At 36.5% G+C, this 22,911-nt stretch overlaps 1 protein-coding gene across 1 annotated transcript in view; it reads right to left on the bottom strand.

Annotated features, from left to right (window-relative positions):
* The window catches only part of LOC132548349 (probable serine/threonine-protein kinase kinX), a 103,295-nt gene extending 81,942 nt beyond the window's left edge, over window positions 1-21,353 (bottom strand). Inside the window, exons 1-3 of the mRNA XM_060212205.1 lie at window positions 21,279-21,353; window positions 17,710-17,908; window positions 1,657-3,036 (exon numbers count right to left, since the gene is read on the bottom strand). Of these exons, the coding sequence (XP_060068188.1) occupies window positions 1,657-3,036; window positions 17,710-17,874 (1,545 nt within the window). The 5' untranslated portion in view covers window positions 17,875-17,908; window positions 21,279-21,353. The remainder of the gene's footprint in view (window positions 1-1,656; window positions 3,037-17,709; window positions 17,909-21,278) is intronic.
* Window positions 21,354-22,911: the final 1,558 nt, after the last annotated feature.

Consider the following 22,911-nt stretch of genomic DNA (forward strand, 5'->3'; position numbering starts at 1 on the left):
GTGAAATTGTTTAGAGAGGTGAGAGAAAATTATGTCTGTTGACAGGGAAAAAGCTCAGTAGGATGAGAGAAAAACATCTGGTCCACAGGGAGATAGTTTAGTAGGATGGGGTAAGATATCTGTATGACAAGGAGAAAGTTCAGTAGGTTTGACAGGTAACACCCACATGTGTATTTGGAAGTATATTCAACTGATTTAATTCTGATTGTGCCCATGATGTACATAAAATATCCAAACTGCATTTCAACATCAAAAGATTTATACTATTGGTATATACAGGGTTTTCTTATCAACAAACTATGGAATCTAATCTGTATCTGTTTAACATGATACCTCCATCAATATAGGTATACACACATCATTGGTACTAGTCTGGTTGACATGTACAGATACTTTCTACTCCTGGTGCATCCACAGAAACTGGAATTACTATCTCTTTATCCAGGATAATCCAATCAAAGACAGGTTAATCCTGTTACACTCAACATCATGCCTTTAGATGGGTTATACAGCAGAGTCAATGTTTCACATTCAACTTGGCCCGCCCCTTCTAAGGTTAATAAAATCCAGGTAAAACACTGTATCAGTAAGATCACAGTATATCAGTCCACATCAGCTGATGTACCTACCTGTACAGGTATTGTACCTGTAATTATGTGTATAACACACTTGTATGTCATGCAGATGCGATCGTCATGTTTGGTATGTTGTTGGCTAAAAATAGCCCAGATTATCATTGACATAATAGCCGGTATCACTGTCCAGTTCATCAGGTGTTCCAATCGATTTGTCTGCAGGAAGTAGTCTGTTTTATTCTGTATCTTAAAGGTTGTGGAGTTCCATACAGCCATCACAATCACAGTTATAGGTACTTGCACCCATTCTAGCTCAGACTGATACCAAGCATGATTCTTTTTGACGGGTAAGTTAGTACAGATGTTGTATTGTTACTGTATTTCAACACAAATTGTAGAAACCAACTTGAATGCAACATCTATTTCATTTCCATTTAATCTTGTTGGAATTCACAAAAGTTTTAAAGTTTGTTAATATTGACATAAATTCTGAATGCCACATTGATAAACATCCTCCCAAAATCAACTTGTCTGAAAGATTTTACATTTCATTTATCATGGCTGTATCCTGACACCCTACAACCACCCCTACAGCACACAACTCTATAAAGCTACACCCCCTGTTCTATCATCCCATAGTAAACCCAACACCCCACAACCACCCCAACAGCACACAACCCTATCAAGCTCCACCCCCTGTTCTATCACCCCATAGCCAACCAACCACCCCACAACCACCCTACAACACACAACCCTATATAGCTCCACCCCAGTCCTAACACCCCATAGCCAACCAAACACCCCAACCACCTCTCCAAATCTCATCAACCCTCCTAAAATTCTATATATCCGGTATCAAAATTTTATTACCATTCAAAGTGTGTCTAGTTAAGGCAATATTGTTATCAGTTGTGTTGACTATTAAAGTACATGTATTAAATTTCTGTGCCACCTGAATCACATCCCCTGAAAGTGAACAAACTACCTGCCTGTATATAAGACACAATGTATGTGGGATCATGCTGCTGTGGAGTATATACAATGTTACAGTATTACTATACATGCATACATGCTGAATTACCTGGTCAATTTCCTGTTGGTCCTCTGTCACACTTTGAACTTCCTGTGGTGCCATTTCCTCCTGTTCAGGTTGTGGGGCTACTTCTTCCTCCTGAGGTTGTGGTGCTACTTCTTCCTCCTGAGGTTGTGGTGCCACTTCCTCCTCTGTAATTTGTGTTACCTCTTCCTCCTGAGGTTGTGGTGCTACTTCCTCCTCTGTAAATTGTGGTACCTCTTCCTCCTGAGGTTGTGGTGCTACTTCTTCCTCCTGAGGTTGTGGTGGCACTTCCTCCTCCATAATTTGTGGTACCTCTTCCTCCTGAGGTTGTGGTGCCACTTCCTCCTCCGTAATTTGTGGTACCTCTTCCTCCTGAGGTTGTGGTTGCCGTTCCTCCTCTTGAATTTGTGTTGTCTCCTCTTCTTCCTGAACTTGTGGTGCCACATTAAGAACATCCTCCTGTACTCCTTGAATGACTTCCTCCTCTATATATCTTTCCTCTTGTTCAGGCTCATTTTCAACTGGTTCTGGTTCAAGGCAAACTTCTGGTTCAGAAACAGGCTCTGGTACTTGAGGTTCCTCAGTCTGAACCAGTTCTGGTTGGGTTTCTATTACTTCAGTCTGCACAGGTTCAATGACTTGATCTTCTTTCTCTGGAATATCTACCTCTTCCACCTGATTGCGATCTTCCTCTGGTTCTTGTTCACCAGCCTCAGTTTGAGAACTCTGCATGAAGGCATCCATAGATATCTCTTCCACAATTTCCTCTCCTTGCTCTTCATTAAGAGGCTTTTCTTCCAGTTCTCCTGAAGATTCAGCACTATTACCTACACCTTCTTCTGGAGCCTCCTGGCCAACACTTTGTAAAGTTGCTACATCCTCTTGAGGAGTAACCTCCTCCAGAACGTCATTCTCTATTATCTCCCCTTGATCACACACCACTTCCTCCTGATAAGAGGAAGTGTCACCATTGACAACATTTACATTTTCACAATTTTTTTCACCATTTTCTACCACCGACTTTTCACCACTTACCATTATTAACTCCTCCTCACTGGTTTGGGCAGTTTCCATGGTAACTCCAGAATCATCACTAGTTACCGTGGCACTGGTTCCCATTAAATCCTCAGAAGGGGATCCATTTGTATTTTCCTCACTAGATAAATATCCATACATTGGATTATCGGAGGAAGCCATGTCGGGCTTCTGTGTTTCCTCGTAATCTGTAGACATTTCGTACAATGGGTTTGATGAAGGTGCAACACTGCTATCACTGGCAGGTGTTACGTCAGGCTCCAAGTCTGTGTTAATAAGGTCGTACAGTGGGTTTATATTGTTGGATGGGGAGCTGAATCCTGTCAACACATCTGTTTCATTATTATGTGTTCCGTTGCTTTGTGAGACCTAAACAAGAGAAATTGAGAAATTACCATATAACACTAGTATTATGTAATACACAACAACAGTGCAATGAAAACAAAAAGCAGATCATTTTTCCGATTTGATAGTAACCTAACCGTTTTTATATGTTAAACTGAAATTATTGTATAAGCAACTAATTAATTGATAAATTTATATATCAAAAGTTCAGGAGCATTTACCGTCTGAAAACTAGTTTTAATGCAATCTCATCAATATGTAAAAGCTTAAATGCACCAATCAGTACCCAGGCCTTATTCTGTTATGAAAGCCAGACAAACTCCAGCAGAAAGCCCAAAATCATGTGATAAATTTGTCAATCATTTCAACCTAATCTGCAACCTTCATGAATAATTCCTAATTCCCTGCAATATTCTGTGCTGTCTGTTTAATATTATCAGGCTGCTGAATCAGAACAGGAAGATAGGACACATTTTGTCAGCAGAAACAGCAATACTAGTGTTAACAAAGTACATAATGCATTCAGGCTAAGGATAGAAAATTCAACCAAATGACTCTCTCTCTTACAAAGTAGAAAGCTTCAGACATTTAAACATTCCATACTACACTGCAAGCTACTGTTACAGAAAATACTCACAAATTTATTTGAAAAGAAATGCTGGACACTTTTAGACTAACTTTGAAATATAAAACTTCCTTTCTTAACATTTTCATAGACATATTTCAAACAAATACTCCTGATTTGCTAATATGCTTTGATACTGAAACATATCAGTATCAAGAAATATCAATTTAAAAGAAAAAAAGGGTTGATATGAAATACTGGGGTAATATGTAAATAATTTTAAGTGGAAGAGTTTGTAATATTCACACTTATGAATCTTCCGAACCTATAAAACTACAGAACATAAAGAATTTAAATACGCCATTTTAGAGAAGTAGATTTCAACATAAACATAAATTAATTTTTTTCTCTTTAGATCCACAATCTCTAGTCTTTCTATCTTATTAAAAATCTTAAGAATGCTTTACATTTACTGGGTATTGAAAATGAAAAGGATCAGACAGAAACCTTCTGTGGTGAAATTTTCTTAAAGAGTGACAAGAACAAAATTTATTTAGGAAAGACAACCCTTGTGCCATTCTGAAAAACCAAATAATTTTGATTTTTTTTCAAAGATCCATTTTTCATTTCACTGACGAGTAACTGGATCAGCTTTTTAGTAAATGCTACAAGGATCACAATAACACTGAGTATAGAATCAGATGGACCAGTGGCGTATAATAGTCAAGTAGGACACTATCATCTAGGTTTCAGCATGTCCCCACAGTAATGTGAATCCACTAGGAAGTCAGTACTCTTACAGGGCCGGATGGAACAATCTTAATGCAGGCTGAGTACTTTATATATTAAAATCATACTTCACTGATATCATAAACTAAAAACCTCATCACACAATAGACCTTTAATACATAATACGCACACAATAGACCTTTAATATATCAGAAAAAAATGATGTCACACTCTGCTTATTTGCTCGAATTTCTTGCTGGGTTTTGCAGCATAACAATTCAGTGATATCTCTGATGGAAAGTGATGACAGCATCACATCTTTATCAGATGTTATCTACATGATTTATCCCTGTCTGCGACTTTATCAACATCTGTCATCTCTTTATTATAACAGAAAACTGTTATAGAGGAGAGATAACTGCTGTAGGGGACAGAAAACTGTTATAGAGGAGAGATAACTGTTATAGGGGAGAGATAACTGCTGTAGGGGACAGAAAACTGTTATAGGGGACAGATAATTGTTATAGGGGAGAGATAACTGTTATAGGGGACAGATAATTGTTATAGGGGACAGATAATTGTTATAGGGGAGAGAAAACTGTTATAACGGAGAGATAACTACCGTAGGGGACAGAAAACTGTTATAGGGAGAAATAACTGTTATAGGGGAGAGAAAACTGTTATAGGGACATATAACTGCTGTAGGAGACAGATAAATGTTATAGGGGACAGATAACTGTTATAGGGGAGAGATAACTGCTGTAGGGGAGAGATAACTGCTGTAGGGGATAGATAATTGTTATAGGGGAGAGATAACTACTGTAGAGGACAGAAAACTGTTATAGGGGATAGATAACTGTTATAGAGGACAGATAACTGTTATAGGGGAGAGATAACTGTTATAGGGACATATAAGTGCTGTAGGGGACAGATAAATGTTATAGGGGACAGATAACTGTTATAGGGGAGAGACAACTGTTATAGGGACATATAACTGCTGTAGGGGACAGATAAATGTTATAGGGGGCAGATAACTGTTATAGGGGAGAGACAACTGTTATAGAGGACAGATAACCGTTATAGAGGACAGATGACTGTTATAGGGAACAGATAACTGTTATAGAGGAGAGATAACTGTTATAGGGGTCAGATAGCTATTATAGCGGGCAGATAACTGTTATAGGGGAGAGATAATTGTTATAGAAGAGAGATAACTGTTATAGGGAACAAAAACTTGTTATGGGGACAGATAACTGTAGAGTAAGAATAAGATAAAATAGACTATGAAATGAATGACAGACACAATCAGCAAAACGATGACACAAATATCAAATATCCAGACTCCAGCATTCCTGACAAGCCTATACCTGGAAAGAAATACCTACCTGGCTAGCTGGAGAGGTACATAGTGTATCTACCTGGCTAGTCTACCTTGTGAGAAATACCTAAGAGTTTTGTGGTGCACAAAAAACTCATTGTTCAAGATGTTGTGGCCTAGAAGTGCTACCTTCTATATTAGTACATAGAATGTGTAACAACTTGTCTCAAACACATAATCTATAGAAATATGTAACATCTTTATCAACTCATCCTGAGAAACAGAAAATATACTGAGGATAGCATCTACAATCCAATAGTGATACCTACCTAGGTTTTCTATAGAGAGATCTGTGTAGATCTAAGTTTTCACCTGTATCGTCACAGAGAGAACTTATACAAGTTTCACAAAATAACATAATTAGTAGTAGTAACATGTGTAAATCTTCTCGACACAATACTATAGTACTTACCTACTGTAACAAAGCATGAAATGTGACACTATGACAAGACTTTAAAGTATCTGTCACAAAACCACAGAATCTAATACTCACAGGAGTAGTCGGATGTCTTACCATATGTCCATCCTCTTACATTTGGATATGAATATTCATGATGACCTCATAAAGTTCATACAGGGACTAATTTGACCCTCATAATCTAATTAGCGTGTCTATGATAAGGTGTAAACAGCTTCCCATACTTGCCTGTACTTTTACACTTGGTCCATCACGAAGTATACAACCTACACATTCATTCATGAAAAATTTCTACACACCTGTCTTTGTCGTTTTAGCCACGGTCTGGTGATTCTAAGTTGAATAAACGTTTACCCCATTTAATCATTTATCTAAACATAATAACAGATCGGAAACAGTCCTGATCATTTAAACAAAACACATTGTAAAGACCCTATACAAATATAGTTTGTAATTCCTTCAACAATGAACTTTTCAAATTCGAATATTTCTTTGAACAGACTACAGACAGGTTTACTGATACATAACGTACTGGATGGTGAGTCTATACTGTGACAACTTACTTACCAGTTAATCCTCGGTCTATCATCATGAACCGACTTTTTATACTTCACTGAGATTGTAATCAAGTGAAGAAAAAGGCATTTCAGGTGTATTTAACATACTTTCTCTATCAAATTTTCACAGTAATAGAGACATCACCATAACACGATACAACAACTTAATTTCATAGTGGGTGATGGGGTTAGGGAAGGCTGACCATGGGATGGTGGGCTAGTGAGTGCTAAATGTAGGGTGGGGAGCTGATGGGTTGGTATAGTGGGTTGACCATTGGGATGTTGGTAAGGAAAGGCGGACTGTATGGTATTGGGGACAGGGAGGGCTGGAGATCTCACAACTTGACTAACCAGATTTATAACCTAAAGTTGTAGGACATTCCAACATAGAATAGATACATTATCAAAATGGTCATTAGGAATCAATAAATACAAAACAAAAGGGAAAATGCTTTTTTGATCAGGAAAATGATATGGGATAATACACTTGAGTTCACTTTTCTTGGTGAGAAGCCCAGGTGTATCTATAATTCAGGATATAGGAGGCTTATTAGGGTGGGACACAAATACACAGCATTCAGGGTAAAGTCAGGTCAAAGCTAGGTAAGAATCTAAATCAAAGGTCAGAGGTCAGTTGGGATTACCAGTGTAATAATACTGATATGGGCGTACCAGGACAGATACATGTTTAAAACATCTTATGAATAGTCTCTGTGTGTATTTCTTTAATCTTAAAGATCAGCAGGTTCTATGGTCAAGGATGCCTTGACTGTGAAAGATATGTGACTAGACAAGTCCCATAAAACTGAAGGATTGGTCAGGTTTACTGCTATGAAATCACCACCAGTCATCTTACTCTATCCTCACAATACCTTTACACCGACTCTGACCTATAGACAAACAAACTGACAATTCTATAGGGTAAGGTAAATATACAATAATTTTTTACCGGAATCTTGTTTATCTACCCTTGTTTGAATACTGATGGATGATGTAGGGGTATTTAAACTGTGGTAGGACAAACAGATACCCTTACCTTGATGAAAAGGATGAAACCTGTCGAGGTTGTGAGGAAGGGGAGGGGGAAAGAAAGGACAGAAAAAAATAATAAGTGGAAAATAGTATGAAAAGAATACAGACACAAGCTGGGAGAAATAAAGGTTGCAGATAAGGGAAACTAACCAGAAAGAAAATGTAAGGATACCAATTGGGATAAAGTGATATGGAGAGGGAGACTGCTATAGGAGGGAAATCATGACCTGCCAGTAAAGTGGGAGTTAAGGGAGCTAATTAGCAGCTGAGGGCCCCCCTCTATTAGTACTGATGGACCAGGTCATGCCTGTTTCATGGTGTGTTGACTATATGTGTAGTGCATGTCAAGGATAATCTCCTAATCTCTACCTCCTTTCCCCCTTATCACCATTTCTCTCCCTCCTTACACTAAATTTCCCTTCATATACCCATAACTCCCCCTCAGTTCTCATAACTCCAAAATCATCATCAGTTCCCTACTGATTTAATATAACTCCCCTTCCTTATTCACAACTCTCTTGTTTCTACATTCCCATCCTTACCCCTTACTCACCCTCTTTACCCCAAACTCTTTCCTAAGTCTCCCTCCTTACCCCTAATGTCACTTCCTTACACCAAACTTCCCTGCCCTGCCCTTCCTGCCCCTCTCCCCCTCCTTTATCCCCTACAATCAGCTATATAGCCTCAGGCCAATCACCAACTGATACTGCTTACTAAGAGTCCTGAAATATGTTTGGGGAAACACTGATAAAATGTATACTAAACACCAAAAGCATGTGTAGTTAATGGCAGACTTCATAGTCCCCAACACAGTTTTTGTTTCTGTAAATACATCTGTTTGCTAAACGCAGTGGCATGATTCACACTCTCCATTCTGGCATCATCCATTCAACGATCAGACCATATCAATTTCAGAGGTTCCAATCCTTTCCTGAACTGATAAAAGATCCCTACCTCTATATCATTATGGCTTTATGAACTTTAACCATGGTTTATCAGTAAAAATTCAGCCAGAATTCTTGCAATGAAAATATTCTTTTCTTTATTTGAGAGAAATGTTTGTGTATGTAGACTTTTCCTTGTAGTCTATGAGCAAAATGTTGGAAACACTTCAATTTACACGGATAACCATATTTCACCTATGTACAAAGGCACAGTTCATTAATACTTCGCAGAAAGGTCTTCTAGCACTAAAAAAAGAGCTATTGCCACACAGCTCACTTGTTCGGAGTCATCATCACACATTCCTTTAAATGGAAACACTATCATACACTTCACAAGATGGAGAAATCACCACACAGTACACAAGATGGAGCCACTATCAAAAAGTACACAAGATGGAGCCACTATCAAATAGTACACAAGATGGAGCCACTATCAAATAGCACACAAGATGGAGCCACTATCGAAAAACACACAAGATGGAGCCACTATCAAAAAGTACACAAGATGGAGCCACTATCAAATAGTACACAAGATGGAGCCACTATCAAATAGTACACAAGATGGAGCCACTATCAAATAGTACACAAGATGGAGCCACTATCAAATAGTAATCAAGATGGAGCCACTATCAAAAAGTACACAAGATGGAGCCACTATCTAACAGTAATCAAGATGGAGCCACTATCAAATAGTATTCAAGATGGAGCCACTATCAAAAAGTACACAAGATGGAGCCACTATCAAATAGTACACAAGATGGAGCCACTATCAAATAGTACACAAGATGGAGCCACTAGTACACAAGATGGAGCCACTATCAAATAGTACACAAGATGGAGCCACTATCAAATAGTACACAAATGGAGCCACTATCAAAATATGGAGCCACTAATCAAGATGGAGCCACTATCAAGATGGAGCCACTATCAAAAAGTACACAAGATGGAGCCACTATCAAATAGTACACAAGATGGAGCCACTATCAAATAGTAATCAAGATGGAGCCACTATCAAATAGTACACAAGATGGAGCCACTATCAAATAGTACTCAAGATGGAGCCACTATCAAATAGTAATCAAGATGGAGCCACTATCAAATAGTATTCAAGATGGAGCCACTATCAAAAAGTACACAAGATGGAGCCACTATCAAAAAGTACACAAGATGGAGCCACTATCAAATAGTACTCAAGATGGAGCCACTATCAAATAGTAATCAAGATGGAGCCACTATCAAATAGTATTCAAGATGGAGCCACTATCAAAAAGTACACAAGATGGAGCCACTATCAAAAAGTACACAAGATGGAGCCACTACCAAATAGTACACAAGATGGAGCCACTATCGAAAAACACACAAGATGGAGCCACTATCAAATATTAGTTAAGATGGAGCCACTATCAAACAGTACACAAGATGGAGCCACTACCAAACAGTACACAAGATGGAGCCACTACCAAACAGTACACAAGATGGAGCAACTATCGAACAGTACACAAAATGTAGCCACTATCAAACAGTACACAAGATGGAGCAACTATCGAACAGTACACAAAATGTAGCCACTATCAAATAGTACACGAAATGGAGCCAATACCTCTTATTTTTCAAGTCTAAGAGCCATTCACACAAAGAGAGAGCTTAAGAGTAGTCCATTACTATTAGTACACCAGACAGGTCAAATATAAATATCTATATATTGTGAACAACAATATTCAAATGTTGTGCAGAGCTACATTCCAAAATAAATGAGCCAATCAGGATTAAATTGGTTGTAAAGGTAATCCTGAGTGGTGAATTGGCTTTCCTAAGTTACATACTAGAGTATTGAATTTTGAAATTCTATAAACTTCACAGAAACTGGTGAAGACAGATGACAATGGCCAGGCTATGTTGGGTGAGAAGCTACCCTCTCTGTACCAGTGGTATTGATCTCTGTCTCATGTAACAGTACTGCTGTAAAACAAATAATTTGGGTTCTGGCCATGTTACAATTCTAGTCTGTCTGTGTTATTGTTGTCCAACAGCTAAAATACCATGATTGACCCAACCAAATACTGCTCTGTGTTATTGTTGTCCAACACCTAAAATACCATGACTGACCCAACCAAATACTAGTCTGTGTTATTGTTGTCCAACACCTAAAATACCACAACAGCTAAAATACCATGACTGACCCAACCAAATACTAGTCTGTGTTATTGTTGTCCAACACCTAAAATACCACAACAGCTAAAATACCATGACTGACCCAACCAAATACTGGCCTGCGTTATTATTGTCCAACATCTAAAATATCATGACTGACCCAACCAAATACTGGCCTGCGTTATTATTGTCCAACATCTAAAATACCATGACTGACCCAACCAAATACTAGTCTGTGTTATTATTGTCCAACATCTAAAATACCATGACTGACCCAACCAAATACCAGCCTGTGTTATTGTTGTCCAACACCTAAAATACCACAACAGTTAAAATACCATGACTGACCCAACCAAATTCTAGCCAGCCTGTATCCTTATTTTTAGCATTCCACTGAAGACTGATTAATGATCAAAGCCTGACTATCTCGTATATTCTACTTTATAAGATGATAACACATTATACAAACATATCTTTTTAGTATTGACCTAGCACTAAAACAAGATTTCTTATGTTTATTATGTCCTTCTTATGTATGTAGCATCAAATACATACTTTTGATGAGAGAGATGTAACAGTCCGACAAACTAGTTCTAGAAGATCTATAAGTATGACAATGTGCTTCTGGATAATGAGGTGAACAGTTAATGTGTGATATACATACATATATAATGTTAACAAGCAAAAAAATTCCTTGTTAATTCTTGGACAAATATAAAACTATGTACAATTCACAAATTATGTCTCCATCTACATTCATTAAGTGTGAAACATAAATAATTGGACAATAAACAATGAGTCACTAATACCCAATTTGGCAGAACGACTCTAAAAACCACCACTAACAGTCAGAAAAAGCAGCAATGGTAACAGATGTATGTGTCTGGCTCCTGGTGAATGAAGTCTCGGAAGAAATTCTCCACCGTAGACACCAGGGTGTGCCCTACACTGCAGCATTACACACTTGCTGCAGTCACATAATACATGCTCACTAAATTCTTCAAATTGTTTAAAATAAAAAAGGCCTTTTTACACATAAAATAAAGAAATCTATTCCATCAGAGCATCACTTTCATGGGTCGTTATAAAATTTCATAGAGGTGATTAGATGATATAGTAATTTTCACGGGCCATGAGCCAAAAGATTATAATACGTAAGAAACTTCAAGGAAGGGCTCCAGCCTCCCATTTTGCTTAACCTCCATTTTACAGTTTCTCCTATGTGAGATCTTTTTCCCATGATAAGACTTACAGCATCAGTCATCTCTTCATCCTAGTGCATCATAGAAATTTTTACAATTATGACACCTAAAGTAATGTTCTTACCTACATCATTTTAATAACTGCCACCTAAAAAACTTGGCAAAAAAATTAACCGATGACAACATTTTTTGTGTAGTTAACAAGGCCTTATTAGATACATAATACAATGTACATGTAAATATATGGTTAGAAAAATACAAACCTTATCTGCATTAGTGAATAATTTGTTAAATCCCTCGATGTTTTAAAATACTCCAAAAACACACTTTCAACTCCAGAAATTTTAAAGGAAAGTGTCTTTGTACACACTGGTTTAGCTGGTGTAGGCTCCCTGTGTCAGACAGTGATGGCTAGGAGTGTTACTACACACAGCACTCCTCAACTCAAAAGTCTGGGAAATTTTCTAAATGGTTATGTTGAAGGCAATGATACAGCGGCCACCAGCACCAGACACACCAGAGGGACCAGGCTTTCAGTAGTGTAAGCCACTCAGTGGTGTAGGTGGTGTCTCAGGATCTATCTTAAATTTGGGTCAATGTAAACTGCTTTTATGTATGTACAGGGTGTTTGTGTGTATACCCTACAAGGGGATGCTTGACAAACCAGTGTTTACATGGTAATAATGTTATACAGGGATGTCAGTGGGGGATACACAAGTTTGTCCCAGTATTGACAGATACATAACATTGTCCAACACCTAGTCGGCTCTGGTCACTAGAGACGTGATGGAGTAGGGGATTAGCTCAAAGCCTTTACAGACGAGTAGAGATAGAAGTAGCAAACCTGGTCTTTATACGATAATATCAAGAACAGATATTCAATAGGATACAATGTTAAGCTAGTCTACAGGGTGCAGGGGCGGGGTTAGATTTTAGTGTTTGTGCAGCACCAAGTCAAAACTATGAATGGAGGGGCTGAAAACTGGAACAGTAATTATCATATCTCAAATTGTTTATATCATCAAACACAGGGGAGAAAAAGGGGTAGGAGATCCTGTGGGATATCAGAAGCTTTATCTGGGAGGAAAAAGAGTGAGGGAACCAGTGGGTATTAGATGATTTATCTGAGAGAAAAAAGGGTGAGGGAACCAATGGGTATCAGAAGCTTTATCAGGGAGGAAAAGGGTGAGGGAACCAATGGGTATCAGAAGCTTTATCTGGGAGGAAAATGAGTGAGGGACCAATGGGTATTAGATGATTTATCTGAGAGAAAAAAGGGTGAGGGAACCAATGGGTATCAGAAGCTTTATCAGGGAGGAAAAGGGTGAGGGAACCAGTGGGTATCAGAAGCTTGATCAGGGAGGAAAAGGGTGAGGGAAGCAATGGGTTTTAGATTATTTATCTGGAGAAAAAAGTGACAGGGAAATTAACAGGCAAGTGGAGGACACAATTTTGCTGCACAATTTTCCATTCATGTCATATCCATATTATGACACCATAATCAATTTCTGACTGGTATAGCGAATGAAATACACTCCAAGGTATACTACACAAGCAACAAATATGCATATATATATTAAGTGGGTAATGAATAACATGTAGATTATGTGATAAAGTGATAGAGTACTTGTTAGAATTAACAGAACTACAATAACCATGGGTATTAGCAGGTATGAGACTATCACACGAAACAAATGGACCCTCAGCAATGAGATGATCAAGATATAGTAGACATAATCCCCAGACACTGAAGTTAACTCTGTCCCAGTACCATCATTATACACACAGTCTTAACAACAACTATTAATACAAGAAACCCTTGTAATCATCTGACAATAAAACTCATGACTGGTAATAAACCCATCCGTACTGCTGTTCAGTAAAATTACAAACCAATGATATTTTATTGTTCAATAATAAGCCCACCCCTGACTTCTAATAAGAATACCCCAGGGGTTCTGTAATAAGCCCATCCTTGAATTGAAGTAAGAAGAAATGTGTTGATCCCTTGGATCCTGTAATAAGCCTACCCGCAGGCTTCTAATAAAAAGTACCTCAAGGGTTCTGTAATAAGCCCATCCTTGAATTCAAGTAAGAAGTAATGTGTTGATCCCAGAGATCCTGTAATAAGCCCACCCCGACTTCTAATAAGTTATTTGTTGGTCCCTAAGACTTACTTATTGCTGGATAAATATGATAAGATGTAACATACCATGTATGATAGTTATATATACCACACAATGTAAGTATCAATCAGTGATAATCCATTACTACTAGAACTGCTGTACTAAGACTCCAGCAAGAACTGACAGGTGTGAAGGGCCACTTACACCTCAATAGATTGATGTCCATCGTCATTATATCAGGGAGGGGCAAGCTTCAAGCATGTACTTGGGGTTTACATCAGTGCATCTCCCAGTTACTATAGTCAGGAGATCCACTACATACAGTTATCAGCTGTAATGTTGTATTTGTACCATCTGACAATCTGTCCTTTAGCTCAAAAGTTTGCGAATATGTCAGAGAAAGATATTGGTCCTACATGTTAGTTAGTATTCTTTAAAACAATTCCATCATCCAAACTATTCATCACTTCATTCAGAACATTCTAGTCTGTTCTGCTACACAGATATGGGTCTGAATATTACTCTTTTCTAACCCTGAATAAGCAAAGTCTGATAATAATTGTTTGGTCATTATGATGAAATTGAACTTCTTGTAATTAGAGTGTTGTCAAGTTGTCTATTTCTAAAATAATTTCTTCATATTGATAAAACTGAAATTTGGTATATAGAAAGAGTGTTGTTATAAGATTATAATTTTCAAGGTAATTTCCTCATTAGGATGAATTCAAATCTTGGTATACAGAGAGCAATCTTTATCAAAGAGAAGAATTTCAAAAATAGTTTTCAAAGAAAAATCAGAAACATTTTTTCCTTATATCAAATTTATTTTTATAAGCCCATACAGTCCTGCAACCACAGACTTTGAATATGAAAAATCTCATCGTCATATAAATATTATATAAAATGCTTGAGAAGAGTATACATGGCAGGGTGAGAGAACCTGAATTGCGACTATTGTTTACAAACCTTGCTGAAATTTAAAGTATTCCCCAGCTAATGTTGGTATGCAATATTTGTAAGTTGCAGGGCCTGAAGACTGTAAGTCTTTATTCAGAAGAGATTAAGTTTTTAAATCATCCTCATCAGTGAATTCCAGTCTTACAAATGGGTAAGGTCAAGGTCAGAGTGTATTGAACAGATGGATGTTTGGGGTAGGTCAAAATCTGCACTATGGTCTTCTGCATCATTAGATATGTGGTAATGTTAAAAGTGAATAGTACTACAATTGTCAGAGGTATAAGGTCGGGTTATTGGAAAAGAAAAAGAGCTTATCAGAGTTAGAAGAAGTTTATTGGAGGAGAAAGAGAGCTTGTTGGAATGAGAGAGGTGGGTTTATTGGAGAAGAAAGAGTGCCTCAAGGAGCTTGTTTTAGTGAGAGGGAAGGGTTTATTGAAAAAGAAACAAAGTTCAAGGAGCTTGTTGTAATGAGAGGGAAGGATTTATCAGGGAGAAAACAGCTAATGGAACTTTTTGGAGTGAGAGGGATGGGTTTATTTAATTGGATGTTAAAAAGAGGTAATGTCAACTGGTTTGAATAAAGAGGTAATTTAATTGGATGTTATAAAGAGGTAATGTCTCAACAATGTTTGTCTATTAGTGTCATACATTACTATTTCAACATTTCAATTTTCTATGATTTAAGTTTTTGGCCAAACATGAAATTTCTAAAACAGAGTACTGAAGCCTTAGATGTTGTACATTTAAGTTCATTGATATGTACAAATGATTGCACTAATATTCAACAGCAGGGAGGGTCAATAACGTTAGAATCAAGGTTATGTGGAAGTTTGAGCCTCTCAAATTCTACTACAGAATTTGGAATCTTAAGGACGTGACAAAGTGCAAGTCCTTATTTCATTGCAATTTCATCTCAGCAGGAAGGTCTCCTTAACACAGACTGCATCAGATATCAATCATATTACTATATCACTGGAAAAAACACAGAACAACACTGACTTAACAGTCATGGTCGTAGGACAAGTAGAACAAGGCCTTCAGACAGGATTGTCCTGCTCTTATGCAAGCCAGAATCAAATTAGGTGTAGACATTGATATAATGATACTTTAGGGGTTAATATGAACCAAATCTGTTAAGAGGTTTCTAAGGTATAGGATGTAGGTAACACAATATCTGCCCCTTTATAAATGGTGTGGGCATAAAAAGTGTCAATAGAAAAACATCATTATTTTAAGAGAACAATCAACTATGTAAGATTTATACATTAATTGCCAAATTAATTTCATTCACAGGGCAACTGTTCGATGTCAGGTGGAAAAAATGAATGACCTATACCATGAAGTTTAATACATCCACTGGGTATGTTTAGTGGAAACAAAGTAAACAGAACACAACTAGGTAATTACATCTGTTATATAATCGTGTTTCTTCCTGTTATCCAATCCAATCTCCTGTTACCACAGGGATCATTACATAACATCAACTTATCTGTGAAATCTAGATACGCCTACACTCCAAACAATGGGTACACTCAATATTCTACATCAGCTGATGGGGAGGTCAAGGGTCATACTACACAGATAGGCAGTCACCTATTCAACTTGTTCCTTATCACAGTGACAAGCATATATACATATACATATATGTACATCATAGATTAAAATGTAAAATCAACATTTTGTGACTTCATCACAATTTTTATACAATTAAAATGTGTTTTTTTTTAAACTTCTATTTTGGCCACTTTCAAGGATCGAATAGTGAAGAATAAGATCATTTTAATGTAAAAGTAATGGAGAAGGCAGTAGACATTGATGGAAGTTGTATCCATTTGGCTTAAAACTTTGGGCTAGACTGAAGGAAGCATCTGTTTTACTTTAAGCTTTTAGTAAAACAGTCCAATATCAGTTGGAATCTAACTTAAATCTACATGCATTGAGTTTTAAAAATTTGAAACATCAAGGAAAACATTTGAAAAATCCTTCACAGTATATAGATATAAAAGGAAGAAAGTTGGTCAATAAAATTTTTGTAACTTTGATGAAAGTACAGATTCATTTTTTTAATATCCATCACTATATAATTTAGAATAAAAAAAAAAGAAAACCATATCAGAATAACAAGAAACGTTACAGAATCAACATTGAAAAGGTCATGACTACATGGTCACCTATAGGTTTGCTATAGACAATCACTAGTATTACTACTACACTAGTCCCTCACTTCTGTCATCGGAAAACATCCTGATCACCATCAATAATTGAGTGAGACACCTCAGCAAATATAAAGGCTGACAAAAAGCTAGATCTATATAAAGACTGGTCTATCCTGTATCAGTAGGAGAACCATTATACTGCTGGTATATCTTTACACATCAGATTTCTTACAGTGTGCATTGTCCTCTCTATCTGATGGTAACTTAACAACTACCGAGATCAAAATAAATTTCTACATATACAATGTTTGAAAAAGTTAAACTACTATTGTTTGATGTATTTCATGTGCACAGACATGTACATTCCACTACCTTACCATTGGTCGTATAAGACATGAGATTGCGATGTAAAATGATGTAAACAACCCATTTTATTGTTTGTCAACATGGGGTGATATAAAGGTAGACAATGGTGATATTACCTGGCCATCAAAAGAAAAATCTCCCAATAGGTCTCCGCTTGTGGCTCCCTTCATGTCAATGGTTGGGCTGGCTTGGAAAGGATCAAAGTCATCTGTCTTCTGAACAGTTCCATTTGCTGTAGGGGTTGAATCCCCAAAGTCGAGGAGGGCATCAAATTGTGACATTCTGTGATGTCAGTGAGGTCAAAATCCAAACAACCTGCAAAAATACAAGACATAATTTAGTTTCAGCAATATCAAGTGTTACAATAGATTCTAAATTATCAATCATTGTAAGGAAGATATAAGGTCAGTTTAACTTATGTTAGGTTAATGGAGGTCAGATAATAAAGGTCACATCATGAAATAGGCCAGACTCATGATGTCAGGATAATGAGGTCAGGTTAAAGTAATTACATAAGTAGGCTAAGTTTGTTCATTATGGCCTGTTCAATGAAGGTCAGACTGTTGTAGGTCAAATAAAATCAATGCAGTTTAGAGAACCAATGTAGGTCAGATTAATGTTAATCACAACAAGACTTGTTCCAGTTTATGTGCCAAGTTAAAGCAGGTGAACTTTACGAGGGTAGATTAGTACATACTAAAATCCTTAATGTAAGTCAAATTAATGTAGATTAGGTTCATTGTCTAGCTGACTTTAGACACATCTAATTAAAAGAGGGTATGACTAAGGATAATTAATTGTAGTTATGTTAAGTAGGACAGGATCTACAATCAATCACAGAATATTGTGATATTTACATAGATTAGGAGAAACTCTCACATTTTTAAATATCTCACAAACCTTTTTGAATGAATATATAACACAACGTGATAAATATTTTATATGCATTTTTTACTGAATTTGAATCATTCTAATACAAGAACAACTGAGAAAAGATGTAGAGGGTGTAGGAGGAGAGTTCTGAAGGTTTAGATAGGAGAAGGATCTGATAAGGTAGGTTCAATACTGTACACAAATTTACCACTATCAAAGTTTACAGTATTAGCAATTATTGGCAGATTAGCACAATAATGTTTTCATGCAAAAGTGTTAGTTACTATATATAAACAATTAACAGTATAAACAATAAACAGAAGCAAACATTTGATCAAATGTATCTTAACACAATATTTTAAGTGTGAACAACAGTACCATAAGACACCTATAAATATGTATATTTACAATACTATCGGTAAGTGGAAAACTTAAACCAGATAAGATTTTTATCTGGCAGGAAACCCATGCCTGGTAATAAGCCCACCCATGGCAGCATCCAGTGCAGTGCTTCCACTGAAGGTTATCTCTATCCTGTAATAAGCCCACCCCACTATTCTGAGCGAGACTTTAATTGTCCCCATGCACTTATTTTAGGATCAATATAGTACAGTTATAGGCAGAGGTTTGGCCAAAAATATTATCAGATGTGGTTCTGGTCAGCCAAACAAAATAACCACAGATTGAATTATTAATAACATTGGCTTGCATCACTGATCCAAGCTGTAGATCAATAGGTCAAACTGACCGTTCCAGTCAAAGTGACCTCATCTTAATGGTCTTTGTCAGCTGTGTTACTAATAATGACCATATTAGGTTGAAAGCCCCATCAATCAAAGTCAATTACTGGATTTAACTTTCCTCAAATAGAACAAAAAGTCCTGGTTAAAGCTAAGAATAGTGGTTCACAATGACACAGATATCACCTTCTGATTCTCTAGTTTACACCTTTGTTTTCATTAGCAAGCCTAACTCTGTCATTATGTAAATAATGACTCTCTTTTCAAGAAAATCATCTTTACTTGAGTTTTCAATCAACAACATATGACTATATTTCCAACATTTGCATTACAATGCAAGTAGTGATAGCAAGTTAACCTGTTAACACTGGAAATCTATTAAATTTCACTTTAATGTAAATGACTGCCAAAAGACATTGCACAACTGAACTTTGGTACACATTATCAACAGGACAAATACACCAAAGATAGAACAGTGTTCCAGGAAAAAACAGCTATAAAAAGGATAGAGATCCTGACATACAAGATAAAGTACACCTGACTTTTACGCTGACCAGGAGAGGTGTGATTGAACTAAGATAGTTACATAGACTGATAATGGGAGGACACCTTTATGTACTCCCGGTTAACACAGAAGAGCCATCACCGGAAAAAAGTCTGAAACTTTCTTATCCACATCTGACTGACAGAAATCAGTAAACAAATGCTGATATCTTGTTTCTCCAGTACAGGATAAGATCTGTATCTATATAGTGGGTGATAAGACTTGAACCCTGCACCGGAAACTTCCTCCCAGACTTTTATCATTAAAAGTTGTAAGAAATCATAGATATCTAAACTTCCTTCCATGATGGAGTTCCAGTATCAAAATAAAAAACCAGAGGGAGCAGAAACTTACACAAGCTTTTTATCTATTAAGTGGCTGAGGTGACCTTTAACCTTGACCAATTAATGAATGACCACTAAATTCCAATCAGGTGTAGAGATCTCATGAATCCCTAAACACATTTAGTTGAGAGGTCTACACCTGATTGGTTAAAGATCACCTTGTACACAAACTTTTTATTTCCAAAGTGGTAAATGGTGACCTTTGACCTTAAGCCTTGACCTATGATCACGAAAATCCGATCAAGATTAGGCCTTAGTGATGTGATGCTATGGTACGAATATGAACTAAATCTGTTCCAGGGTTATAAGATATCTTGTATGTAACGTTATCATGGATGCAGACACTCCCTCACTAGTGCATTCATGCAAGAACCCACGAATTGATTAATCTATACCCCCTCTACCTAGGGAAAGGGTATAATAAGTTACTTGCTAACCATAGTTATTCCACAATATGTTCACACCTGGTAATGAGTTATCCATCAGTTTGAATAGAAATGCCAATAAATTCTGGATTAATGTTTCAAAACATTTTCTCATAACCCAACCAATGGAAGATTTGAGTGTGAGGTTTGATGACTACACTTTTCCATCCTTCCAACCTTGTATACTACATATGTCAGTGATAGTATGCTTCACAATGATCCTTTGTCTAATCAAGGTGACTGTATAGTCATTGAAAACGTCACACTTAAATCTTCTATTGGTTGTGTTATAAGAACTTCATATCTACTCTGTATCAATGTTCTGTAATAAGTCTACCACCATACCTTGATGGAATGTTTCACTCCCGTGGGCTTAATACAGAACTAAGACAGTAATCACATTCTGGGTAAGTATAAACAAGGTCATACTGTTAAAGGAAGCTGAAATTTTTTCCATAATTTTTTTTTACTCAGAATTTGATCATTGAATTAGGACCAGATGTTCCATCACAGAAACACATCACCATCACTGGCACGTATCTTACAAGATACTAACATCAGTGATTATTGAAGATGACATAAATAGGGTCAAAGTATAGTTTTAAAAATAACTTCAAAGAAATATTTTCCTGTAGAAAATATAGAATTATAAGAACAGAACTTTCTCTTGCATTTTTAAGAAATTTGGGATTTGAAAATTCTAATAGAATTATCATGCATAATATTAATATGTAACCAATACAAAATCAATATACTCACCCTTTTCAGCAAAAAAGTTAAATATTTCCAATTTTCGAAATAATATTACTTTGATCCTTACGTGTGTGGTTATACAGGCTATATGATGTATTGGAGATGTAGACAGTGTGTATGATATATCAGGTCTGTGACAGCCTATATATTAGTGTAGGGATAGACAAGGAGGGGTTCCTAGTGAATGGGTTAACACACAGGGTGAGTAAGCACACATTCCCAGCCTTACTATACACTTCTCAGTACTTTTTCATGATAAGTTACAGACATACGGCGTATCTGATTCCACTGGCAGATTCCTCTCACATCAAGTACTCAAACTGACTACATTTAGCAGGAGATTTAACATATATATGATAATGTATTAAAACTGAAATATATGGCTGTTTCATCGTTCCTTTTTTTATTTTCTCATGGAAGTTAGGGGCAAAAAAAAAATTTGTGTGAAAAATTAAAAATTACACTATCAATGTTGAGTGTTAAAATTGTTTGGGGGATGTGCTTTAGACCCAAAATCTACAAATATGGTACATTCTTACTTTAAAAGAACATCAAATAATGGTAAGTGTGATTTTGTTTCACTTCATTAATAAGAATGAAGGATTTATCTATAATTCAATGTTCGCTGTGGTTATTAGAATTATACACTTGACAAAACTTTCAAATTATTCAATATTGAAAAATTATTATTCCATTTACATTCTGAGTTAATGTACCTCCCCATTTGATTTCTAAAAGATTTCCACATATGTTGATTTCTCAAAGTCAGCTTCTAGATTTAAACAATTTAGGCCCTTAGCATATTAAGGAATTAAAGGTCATGATTCAGTTCTACTTTGTCTAATTCTAAATTTGTACTGAAAGGTTCTGATCACTTTTAATGTCTTTAGTGCAATCTTTCAGGTCCTAATTTACAGTTGCATTCCAGGAAACTATATTTCTTTTTTTTTTTCAAATTTTGATAAACACAGAAAACAAACACACTGTACTTCATAAAAAGAAATCCAGCCACTGGATTAGAGTGACCTCAAGTGGCCTTATCATTGGTCAATCAATATTATAACAGGGGTCAGACAAAACTTTCAGGGGGTAAGGGTTCAGAGGTCAACATCTGGTTCCAGGGTGCAAAGACAGAAACCTGGAAGATTAACTCCCTGAGGGTAGTTACTGTTCCAGTATAAGTAAATAGGAGAATAATTAGATTAAGTGCACATAGTTGGATTAATCTGCTTGTCTGTCTGTCTGTGGTCACTGGCCGATATTGATTAAGTCTGAGGATGTCTGGGGCAGGCAGACGACACAATGACACAGATTGAGCTAAACATTTTAATTATATGTCTATCATATTATACAATCAAGTTCTGATAGAGAAAATTTCTTACAGAAGTCTCTTAAGAAATATTGTAAGCAATCACAATGACATCTTCAGACCCTCAATTTTTAGTAATGTTATCCTTACCATTTTACCTAAAGCTTACTATTTGTTGCTTTCCATTCTTTTATCACCATACAATCTGTCCATTTAAAGAATTCCTGCTGCAACATCTTTATTTTAACATTTATCATTATTTAATATAATGCCATTAATTCCTTACAGAATTTAATTTGGATTTCTGTTTCATCTTTTTACATATCTTGT

This window comes from Ylistrum balloti, unplaced genomic scaffold (assembly GCF_031769215.1).
Source record: "Ylistrum balloti isolate Yb309-2 unplaced genomic scaffold, AGI_CSIRO_Ybal_v1 Utg370010, whole genome shotgun sequence".
NCBI lineage: Eukaryota > Metazoa > Mollusca > Bivalvia > Pectinida > Pectinidae > Ylistrum > Ylistrum balloti.